We start from the raw sequence: 12,053 nt of genomic DNA on the forward strand, positions 1-12,053 counted from the left end.
GAAAACTGGCAAAAAGGGCAAAACCCATGTGGGAGAAGCAAGAGAGATCCAATGTAGGAGGAGGGTAAAGACAAAAGGCAAGTATGAAGGTTTGAAAGCTGCACAAAATGGTAGGGACATTAAAGGGTGAATATGTGGGTAGAAAACGGAAGATCAAGGATGAGAAGAGGACAAACAAACGTTTATGTGTCCTGTTTGTTTAATCTCAGTAAGCCTGCACCGTTGCACTGATCATTAAGTCCAGCATCACAGCCGGTAACACACACATGCACAAACTGACCCACGCTGACACCCCCGTATGTATATCCATACACTAAATGCACACAGGCAAACACGCACTGACCTTCAAGGTATAGGTTGCTATGGAGCTGTGTCAGGGTGTTATAATGTCACCACTTTCATAAAACCCTCGCCCCTTTCACAGTTCACAAACCAGTGAATGTATACTGCTGTACTGAATGTGTTACTGTCTGTGTGTGTGTGTGTGTGTGTGTGTGTGTGTGTGTGTGTGTGTGTGTGTGTGTGTGTGTGTGTGTGTTTGAGTGCGAGTGGTCCGAAAAGGGCTAATCTCTTTTTAATGAACATGTTGTTAAGAGCAATAGAAGGTAAACTCATACGTTCCCATGCTTTGTTAAGGCCTGTTACAGTAGATCAAACGAGGGAAGTGATGCATTTAATCACAAGTGAAATGAAGTAAAAGCTACTGTGTTAGGATTTGGATCTGAAATGTTACTTGAAGCTAATATTTAAATCCTCATACGCACCTAAACGACCCCTTCTCCAAGAACCACTCTGAGCAAAGATTTAGTATTTTACTTTAAGGAGGCTCAAATTATGAATGTGATCAAAACCTTTAGCAGTGTTGTTTTAATATTAAAAGTAGCATCATGCCACATAAACAAATAATACAGCATATGAATGGACGTGCATGTGTGTGAATGTGTGTGGATTATATACAAAGTCTATACAACTTTATAACGAAATAAAGTCAATCATAGTGACTTATTTCACTTTACTTTTTAAAACTGCTAATACGTCTATTCAGTGTATTTGTAGATGTGTGTCCTTTATCACTTCTTTTACCAGCAGGAAGGTTCATTTGTAATGTTTCTTGTTGTGTGTTTGCAGCGAAGCCCATCAGTCTGGTGGAGCGTTGCTGGTGTCGGTCGACCCTCAACACGGTTCCTCAGCGCTCCATCAAAGAGCTCAAGTTCCTCCACACACCCAACTGCCCCTTCCAAGTCATGTAAGTGAACGAGAGCCAAAGATTGTGGTGATTCACTTGAGGAAATGTTTTTTCGGATTGTTTAAAGGTTTGCTTTATCACTCCTTCAGCCATAGACATATTTGTAATTAAATATCAACTAAAGCATTTTTACATATATGAAATATTTAAGTCTATTAAAGTGTTGGGCCTATAGAAATTGATTAATACATTATTGTGATGAAAATAACATCCAATACCAATCTAAATAAAACAAATAACAATAATGAAAAAACTTTACACTCAATCTGTATGCACCTGCATTGTAAAAAAAGAAGATTTAAGGGAAGCAAGTTTCAATAATCAAGTAACAGTTTTACTTCAAAATTTGCTTAAATTAGTGAGCCATATATCATATATCGGTGAAACACCATTGCAGTGCATTTTATCGATTTGTTTCCGTTGTTGTTGTGAGCCTCTAAATATATAGTACATACATTGCTGTCGTTACCATAAATGTGTTACATCAAAAGCACCGAAAAAATCAGCTATGGTTTATTTCAAATAGATTATTATTGACAATCCCACCTTTGAAGGTCTGTCTCGTCTGATCCTTGATACAGACCCAGTGCTTCAGAATCATTCTTTTTGATGGAGCTTTTTATTTTTTAGCTCCGTAACATTTTACCATTATTTGGTATGTTAAAGTAATACTACACTACTTGACCCAAACAGTGTTGACAGAGTGGATGTGAGAGTGGATGGTGTTAATATCCTCCTATTCTCTCCGTAATGAGTTGCCTGAGTTAAAAACAACACCATCCTCTCACAAAGAGGAAAGCGGTGACTGCCGGAGGGGGCCTTATATGTTTAGCAAAGGAAGCAATAATTAAGGGTCAAAGTGATTACCTTTGTATTTCTGCTGACCCTCTGTGTCCCTTTTCCACTTTTTATACTCATTTCGCGGCTCAAACTGCCCAGCAACATTAAGCATAATGTCACCAGTCTGGAACACATGAACCAAAAACCCTCATTCATTTGTTTGCTATAGAAAGCAGGACAGCAGAAGCCTCGAAGCCAAAAGGCTACAAGGCTGTAGGGCTTCTGCCAGAAAGGGAGGGGGGTTATGACTGTTAGAAGGGGTGAGGAGATGGCAAAAGGTCAGAGAGGACACACGGCGCTCCGACACAAACTCACCCTTTTAGAAAAGAGTAATTGAGCCGGCAGAGTTGCTCCGATATCTCTTTTGAGGCAGATGAAAGAAAGCTGGAAACAAGATACCCTCTGCCCCCCCTCCGCCCTGTGTCACACCATGCACCCTCATCCTCCCACCCTCCCTGTCCCAGCATGCTGTTGGGTTTAACTTGCTGTGAAGTAATTACTACCTGCTGCTTGGGGAACTCCGGCCCTCAAATTCCAGCCAAGTCAATTAAGGTTTATGCTCTCGGTTGGTCATCCAGACAAGCAGACAGATAAACAGGATGAAGGACATCAAAACACTCCTGAGCGGATGAGCAAATCAAATAAAAGAGGAGGGGGGAGAAGGGGGACATCCCTGGAGGAAAATCAAACACAGATCCAGTTACTGAGCTGTTTGGCCTCCCGGCTCACATTTTCAGAGCTTTGGATTGATGGTCCTAAACTGCTCTCTTAAGTGTAGAGGCCATTTGCTCATTTGCTAAATGGGGTGAGGAATAAGGGAGGTGGCATATTAAAAGGGTTGGGGGTTCAATTTGAATCAGAAAGCAGTGAAAAGGCAGCAGAGAGGAATGTGTTGAATGTAGTGTGATGGAGAGATGGTGGGAGGAGAGAGCGGAGCAGACACCTCTGCAGTCGTTAACTCTCAAACACGATCTATTGCCACCGGGTTATGGGATCCACATGTTTGGAAGGGGGTTGAGACCACGCTGCCTGTCACTCCGATCGCCCCCAACCCTCCCTGATAACAGAACAAATGCTCTCCTAAATATTTGGCTCACCTCTCCATCAACACGTCAGTCATCACTCAAAGGAACACACACTCCCTGTTCATCACACAGTGGGATTGTTCTCAAGTCCGTCCTGATTCTGCCTCATGCTGCAAATTAGATCCTGACAAACAAGCAACATCTGACTTTAATATCCAATTTTGGAGGAACAAACTATATGGTTTTACTGTTTAATAGAGGTAAAAAGGAGATTAGTCAGTTTTTAAGCTGTATTTTAGTTTTATACTTTCTTGTAACAAGCTGTCAAAAAGCAGTTCCTCTTTTTAGATTTTTTATAAAACAAAAATGCTTGACAAATCAGACTTTTTTCATTTCTATTTCATCATGCCAAAGAGTGATCGAGAAAGTAAAAAACAACACTTCCTTTAAGTACTTTGTATTTGTTGGACGGTTTTTTGACCAGGAAACTCTAATTAAAATTAAGATATGCAGTGTATCAAAGAATCTTGCACAAAAACAATTGTATAATATAATCCTCACAACATTTAATTCTATAATAAAAATAAAATAGCTCCTCAATATTCCCATGACAGAGATTCTCAAAAAATGTCTCATTAAATAAATTGTTTCCTTTTAATTTAACATATCTGTTGAGAGTCTTTGTTCAACATCCTAACATAATTGTATACAGGTAAAACAATGTCTGAAACAATATGTGTCCCCGTAATCATTATACTATTAAAGCCAGAATAGCTCACTTCTTACACCAGCCTGAAAAATGTTCCATTAAACGGTGGTTTGAGGGGTTGGGTGTGCGGTGTAGAGGCAGCTTCACACCGTCCACACAGTGCACAGTGAGCCTCGCCTCCAGCTGTCCATGAGTGGAAACTGAGAGCGGGGATTTTTCACCGCAGACCGGAGAGTGACGGCCTGTTTGGTGCAGTAATCCTCCACTTTTCAACTTGGATGTGTTGTAAGACGTGCTGAGGTCTTTAGAGCTTAGCTGAGGTGTTTGTGAGCTCAGCTTTCAGAAACCACATCAGATATTATCCTGACATATTGGGCTCGTTTATACACCAAGGCACTGTGATTTATTCAGGAGATGGACCGTAAAGAGAGTAGATGTTTTAATTGTATGTTATTACAGGAGCAAACTGAAATCTGGGTTCCTTTTTTAAATTTTTTTAAAATGCTGAAGATCTGTGAACATTATGGTGACAGTTTGTCAATACTCTGGTTTTAACCGGCATTTTTTGTAGGATGTCTTCATTTTTTTTTTTAAATAAAGTTGAGCTTTTAATGAAGTGGGATTTCATGAAAGATAAATAATTACTGTCATTTATTACCTATGAAGAATCTGTAATCTTCAGAGCATTATTTAATCAACTTCAACAGCATCACCTCACAAACTCAGCTTACAGTATTACCATTTATAACAATTTAGGGAATAATAAATGTTAGTTACAGCCATTTAGTTGAACAGACCATAACAGTGGTTTGTGTGTTTGGGTTGGCTAACTGCAAATTGCCTATATTGTACATTTCTTCCTACCATTATGTTATGTAGAGGTTTACAATGACCGGAACTTTCCAATGTTGCAAGATGCCATTCATTTTTTAATAATTTCAGCACTTGATGCATCACCTTGCAGAGATTAGAAATGTGAGACAAAGATTAAATTAAAAACTACCTAATTGCCAAAATTAGTGTCAGCATTCCCACATTCTAATGCTATAACAACATTTTAATGTCAAATCAATGTTCAAATCTTAAAACGCATACATGTAATACACACATTTTGAGATATAGTGTTACTTATACTCTCAGAGGATATCATTATCTTAATATAGACACCATAGAAAAAGGATGCCTAAATTCAGAACATTTATTTTTAGTAATACAGTAAACCAGTGATAGTTTTCTGTACAGACATGGCACATTTAAAACAGGAACTGCTCATAGCAAAATCAGCATGCTTTCAATAATACCAATATTCTCCAATATTAACCAATGTGGGCTATAACTTCAATTGTGTCTTATAGGGGCCTACATTTTTTTTAAATATGAAAATAGTCAACCGTCATTTCAAATATAAAGTCTTGTAGTAATATTATTCAACTTTATTTACACATTTGATCGAAGCTACTGAGCTAAACATGCAAAACCACCTGTGTGGTCCTAGGAAGTACAACCCAAGAAGCTAGACACAATTAACTTACTTGAAAGAGCGTTCAAGGGATGAGACTACTGGGAGGTCTTATTACCCTTATTACAAAGCTAATAGAATAGATACAATCTCTGTCCTGTACACCATCACTGGATGTTCTGCTACAAAGGAAGCCCCCGGGTGAAAATATTCTCCAGTAAATGTCCTTTAACCAGATTTATCACATGTGAGTTTTTGGCGTCTAATCCCTCAAATTCTACTTGTTTCCTCCCACAGTGCCAAGCTGAAGAACAACAGGGAAGTTTGCATCAACCCGGAGACCAAGTGGCTGCAGCAGTACTTAAAGAACGCCATTAACAAGTAAGAAAAGAAAAAGCTCTCTCTCTTCCATCGTACAGGAACAAGCATCAGTAACAGAGACAGAAATGAAATACTGCTCTCTTCTCTGCTGAGCGTAGAAGAAGAAACAATCCATTGTTACAAATGGTAATTTCTCAGTTTCCCGCCGACAATTATTCTGTGAAATCAATGACATGGTTGATGCAAGCAGCAGAGTTATTATCTGTCAGCCTTAAGAGAGATAAGTGACTAATCTACCACCGGTATTTCTGCTTTTTGTCTGACTTTTTTTCTCATAAGCTTGTTTCTGTGACTTCAGAGGAGTGCACACGAGTCAAATGTTCACCATTGTACCCTCCCGGCTTCCTCACAGCTCACATAAAATCATGTGTTTGTCCACTTTTTCCACAAAACTATCATCACTATTGGCACATTAGACGCAGAGTTGTCCTGGTTGGGGTGCGACATTATGCGTAAAACTATTCATAGTAAAATCTGCAGCAGCTCATTCAGTTTTTAATGAGCTATGCGGTTAAAATGTGTGCATTCCTCGTAAAAAAGAAATCCCAGCATGTCTGGTGGTGGTTAACGACAGGCTGCATGTCTGCTTCTTAAAGCACCATAAACACTTTAAGCACAACATAAAAACAAACAATAAAGTAATTTCTGTGGATTAAAAACCTGATTACTTACTACTATTAATGAAAACAGAAGCCCTTAAATAATGGCTTATTGAAGAATGCTTGTGGCACATACACATACTGTGTTTAGATCGTAATTGTTAAGCAAAAAGTGTGTCGGATAAATAGGCCTTGTTTAAGCTTTCGGCATTATGAGCTTATTCAATGAGGTGTTTCATACAGCTAACATGTCAAAATGACAAAAGGGAACATACAGAGTTCATCGTTGGAAGAGAAAATGTGCTTTTCACAGATCATGATAGGCGTCGTGTGTGTGTGTGTGTGTGTGTGTGTGTGTGTGTGTGTGTGTGTGTGTGTGTGTGTGTGTGTGTGTGTGTGTGTGTGTGTGTGTGTGTGTGTGTGTGTGTGTGTGGTATTGCAGTCTCCTGTCTGCTCTTCGTCAGCATCGCCCTTTTTCATGTTCGGTTAAAGTTACATATTCTGTAAATCATACGGTATGCTGTGATGTTCACCTTTCAAAACTGTTGGCCAACACCTGAGGCCCCGATCTTGTCAATGACCCTTCTTCGAAAAAAAACCTCTTTTCATCTCCTAGCAATTATATTTATATAAACCACAATATTTTGTCAAGTGCTAGAGGTGCTACATTTATGTAGTTCACACAAGTAGGTACGGAGTTGTTTGAGGGGAAATAACGACTGTAAGAATTGATAGTCTGAAAGAAGGGATTGTTAATGAAGTAACATTTCTCAAACTCTCAGTTCATGAAATATCTATATGTTATCTCCATCTTGCCTCAAGATTAAAAAGGTTTAATTTCATATCATATACACAACTATGGTGTAGTTATGTAATGAATGAAAATCGGAAAAGGTTCCTCAACAATGCTTTATCTGTTCCAAACATTTAGAAACAACAACCTTTTTCTCTTTTCAGGCTAATACAATTTTTTTCTGTGTTTCTCTCCAGGGTGAAGAAATCTAGAAGACGCAATGGCAAGAAAAACTAAACACAAGGGAAGACGCGCAGGTTGTCAGGCCCCCCCCCCCGGGTGGAACCTGTATACCTCCCTCACTGCTATGGATGTATCCAAACACGCTGTATGTACCCGTCCACCTCTCTGGACCACTTGCAAAACCAGCCCTTCACCCCCAGACTGTGCCCCCCAGCACCGCCACCGACCCCCCCCCCACACCCACGCAGTCACCTAGACTCTCCATGTTAGCACCAAGTGCCATTATACCTCGAGTGACGGGATAGAGAGCAACTAACTGATTGTGTCATCATTTAGTCTTTTCTTACTTCGCACAATGTGAAACAATTTGAGCTTTTTGCCTCAAAACACTTTGTTCTTAATGCCACCTTTGTCACGTCAGAAAAAAACATTCAAATCAGTATTCCAGAAGGAATTACAATTGGATTTTGTTGGCTGGTTATGTCTTATTAATTATACACCTCTCCGTGTATACATCTTTTGAAAAGGACTAAATGCTATTTCAATGGACTATTCCCGACTGAAATGTAAAAGTTTCCTCTGATAAGAAGTGAAAGTGGCATTACTCTATGGCTAAAAGGTCATGGGGCACTAACAGACCAATCAGGGCAGGCCATGCAGGCCAACAGAGTCTTTAAAGTCTTCCAGCTTCCTCCACCATGGACGCTCACACACGCTGCCTAAAAAAAAGCACTGATTTTGTGGTGCTATATATTCCATATGACGGGGGCCGGAGCCATAGATATAATTATATTTCACTGTTTGTTTTATGCAAGATTTATGATGGGATGTTGTGACCTCTATGTCTTTTTTACCATCACAACGTGCTGTCGTTGGAGTCTGACGAGGCACATGAAATGGAAAGCTGATGTTGTGCTCAGGCCATACTCTACTGTTAAAGACTATACAACTAATACTTATGAATGCAGATTTTTAGTTCTTGAACATATCATTTAACAGAGACCAAATATTTAAAGATAGTAAAACGTGCAACATGAAGAAACCTGTGAACCTCAAAAACCATGGCCATCTATTTCATTTTATTGTTAGAAAGATTGTCATAATTGTTTTTACACCTTATCAAATGGACTTTAGTTAGATGTATAAATGACAACGAGCATACCACAGCAGTATTTCCATACCAACACCTGTCCTTGGTAGGAAATGGGAAGCTTATAAATGGTCGGCCGAATGATAAATATCAGAAAGGGAAAGTTCACTTTGGCAAAAGAAAGTGTTTGATCATGTTTTATATATATGTATTTGAGCCACTTTATTATCAGATGTCTCTTTTAAATGTAATTGTTTTATTTTTATATTGTGTATAATCTTACTAAATGTTATTTGAATGCAATGTACAGTAGGCACTAGCTACTTAATGAAGGCTAGTCCAATGCAAGAACCAGTGTTAAACATATTTTTTAAGGTTTTAGGCAATAATTCATAAAGGTATATCGATGTTACTACACAGTATGAGAGACTAAAATACAATTTCTAATATTTTTTACTATGTGGATAAATGATTAGCAAAGAAATAACATATCGTCCTCCTGGTTTGTTGTTCTCCGTGTCCTTATCAACCAATCTGCTATGTAACAGCTGAATAAAGTTCAAGTGAGAGCGATTTTAAAACAAAAAGCCACTGTCATTGTGTTACACGAGTCAGGAAGTCATTCAGCCCACCGGTCGACCCCCTGAACACTTGATTTGATTTTTATAGATTTACTGAGGTTGATGAATGATGTGACATAGGGCCACTGAGCCAAAACAGAACATATCATTTCAGTTGAAATTCAAGCGACCGACATGTGCTTCCAATGTGGACACTCCCCGCTCCCCATGGGCTTTATTTTCCCTTTCACTCAACTGCTGCCATACCGAACATTTCCCCCCTCTTAAACTGTAATGTAAGCCCCGTTGGTTTTGGTCATTTCTCTGTTCTTTGTTTTGTTTTGTTCTTTCGGGTCTATTTGCTGTGAGTGCCTGATCACAGGTGATACTCATACCAATTTGCAGCTAATGGTGCAATAATAAATGTAGTTCAATTACCATTATTGTAATAGGAGGTAATGGACATTTTATATTATTATACTAATTTGTTTAAACACATTGCCGTATAAAATAACACTGTTCCAGTTTCAAAATGCACTGATATGCAATGATAAACTTCTAATGTGATTCATTGTGCAATTTCTGGACAAAACACCCCATTACCAAAATACTTTATGAACTTAAATCTTTTTTAATCTAATATGCGATTATTGTCTCTATAACAGGAGAAGGATATTGCATTACAGTACATGTGGAAACACTTTATTAACCACACTGTTAGAACTTGTTTTCAACATTAGTGATATTAATCAGACTATAAGTGCTTTCATGTTTAGCATTGTGGCCCCACATATTCAATGTGATTATGAGTAATACCAATACATCTTCATCAGTGTGCAAAAGAGCTTTTCAATAAGTTTGTGTGTGTATTATTTGAACCAAAATACACAATCAGGTTCATATTTACTTAACTATGGTGCATTCATTATCAAAGTGGGTGCATGTGTTCCACTTTGGACCCCGAGAGAATGTGAAATATTTCTTTTGAGGCAGCTTCTTCTGACATATGTTCTTTATATTCGTGAGATTTATTGGAGTATTATTCTCTGTATTGTCACTGTTTGTAAACTGAGAGGCAGTATTTTAACTATGATACTCAAGCCCTTTTTCAATAAAGTCATATGAAGTCAAATCAGTTACATGTCTGCGTTTTAATTCATTCAAACCAACATTATGGGGCAGAGAAGTCTTCAAACAAATTCACAGAATAAAATCCTGGACTGACCCTCGCTAAAAAATGTTACGGCTGGCCTTTTGTTCGAGCCATTGCCATTTCCATCACAACATTTGGCACAGATAATCCCAATCTCTCTATGCCGACGACCTCTTATTATTCCTAACTGGTCCAACTTATTTCACTGTCTCAAGGAATCCTGGTCTTTAGCTTGTTAAATGGTAAATGGACTGTATGTATACAGTATAGCACTTTATTCAGTCTTTAAGACCCCTCAAAGCGCCTTACATTACCAATCACCCAAATTTACCCCATTCAGAGCAATGTTTACTTGTTCAAGGAAAAGCTGACTTTGTCATCAGGAGCAACTGGGAGTATATCTTATCCAAGGATACATCCACATGTTGGGATGGGATCGAACCCAGAACTTTCCGATTGAAAGACGACTGCATACTGCCCACTTCGTTGGATGATGTTAGAGTTTCTTCATCAGTGACTGTTTTGTTTTTTTGCTCCCAATTGAAGTCAATTCAACACCTTTTAAAGCCCAATGTCACACATTTGCCTCAATGGGGTTTACAATGTCTACACAGCATGCACTACACTCTGTCTTAATTCCGATAAGGAAATGCAAAAATACTGTATGAACTCTTTGTCATTACAGCTTAAATGAAATTTGTATTAGTATTTGAGCACCCTTTGTTACCTAGGGGACCTGAGGCACGAGAAAGATTATGTACAGCTTATTATCATTAATCAAGACCACAATCTTTTCTCAACCTATTAGGATGCTTCTGCGCAAATTCATGGTATGACTTGTTTGTAATGTGGGGGCTTGAATTTCAAATAATGACCTATAACAGGTAAGAGAGTGTTGGTCCTTAGTGGGTTCAGCACTGTGAGCAGCGAACAATTTCACAATACTGGGAGTCATTTAGTTTAATAGTAATACTTGAGTGTCAATTAGTGCATTTTTTATGTGGAAAATACCCGGCAGAAGATATAACTCTCTTTCAAGAACTGTCATGAGAAGTTGCATTCTCATTTTGATGGTAATAAAAAATGGCTGCACATACCCAGACAGGTGGGATAAGTTACACATGCACCTCTCATTCCAAAAAGAGAAATGATACACAAGGGAGCAGACTTCCTCTTGTAGGTTCACCAAAATAATCCGGCTCAAACTGAAAGGCATCAACAGGCCAAATCCTCAAACAAACAGTGTTGCCATGCGGAGGAATCTCCACTTTTTGAGGCTTGATGAATAATTCAACAGTTCTATCACTTGACATGTTCCACCTTAGAACTGAAACCTTTTCCCGCAAATATTTCCCTTTAAAATAGGAAAGGCACATGTAATGACCATTAAAATCTCTGTCTGATAGTCTAACACCTGAGGTTTGAAAAGTATTCATTTGTGCTGGTTCAATACTCGTCCACTGCACAAGGGAGCCAATAGAGTTATTAAACTGTCAGCCCTAATAAAGTTGAACTATGTAGAGCAGATTAATTTCATGGTACAGCTTCTACCTCTGACCTGTGTGTGTGTGTGTGTGTGTGTGTGTGTGTGTGTGTGTGTGTGTGTGTGTGTGTGTGTGTGTGTGTGTGTGTGTGTGTGTGTGTGTGTGTGTGTGTGTGTGTGTGTGTGTGTGTGTGTGTGTGTAGTGTACGTAAGTGTGTGTGTGTGTGTGTGTGTGTGTGTGTGTGTGTGTGTGTGTGTGTGTGTGTGTGTGTGTGTGTGTGTGTGTGTGTGTGTGTGTGTGTGTGTGTGTATATATATACGAGGAACATGAGACACGTTTTGGACGTGGACCAAGCTGTTTAAAGGGCGAGAGTTGCATATTTGGGCCTTTTGGGCACATTCAGGAATGATTATGTGATTTATTTACTGTGCTTTCTTAGCTGAGAACAGTCCATGGTGGGGGTGGCTGACATATGTACAGAATTTGTATCAATATATATTTTTACTGCTAATCGCTCTGATCAAGTTCAGC

At 38.8% G+C, this 12,053-nt stretch overlaps 1 protein-coding gene across 1 annotated transcript in view; it reads left to right on the forward strand.

Moving 5' to 3' along the window:
- The window catches only part of LOC104966307 (stromal cell-derived factor 1-like), an 11,113-nt gene extending 1,096 nt beyond the window's left edge, over window positions 1-10,017 (forward strand). The window contains exons 2-4 of the mRNA XM_010795495.1: window positions 1,129-1,246; window positions 5,577-5,660; window positions 7,250-10,017. Coding sequence (XP_010793797.1) covers window positions 1,129-1,246; window positions 5,577-5,660; window positions 7,250-7,289 — 242 coding nt within the window. The 3' untranslated portion in view covers window positions 7,290-10,017. The remainder of the gene's footprint in view (window positions 1-1,128; window positions 1,247-5,576; window positions 5,661-7,249) is intronic.
- The last annotated feature ends 2,036 nt before the right edge of the window (window positions 10,018-12,053 follow it).

Source organism: Notothenia coriiceps, unplaced genomic scaffold (assembly GCF_000735185.1).
Source record: "Notothenia coriiceps isolate Sejong01 unplaced genomic scaffold, NC01 NC01_scaffold00037246, whole genome shotgun sequence".
Taxonomy (NCBI): Eukaryota; Metazoa; Chordata; class Actinopteri; order Perciformes; family Nototheniidae; genus Notothenia; species Notothenia coriiceps.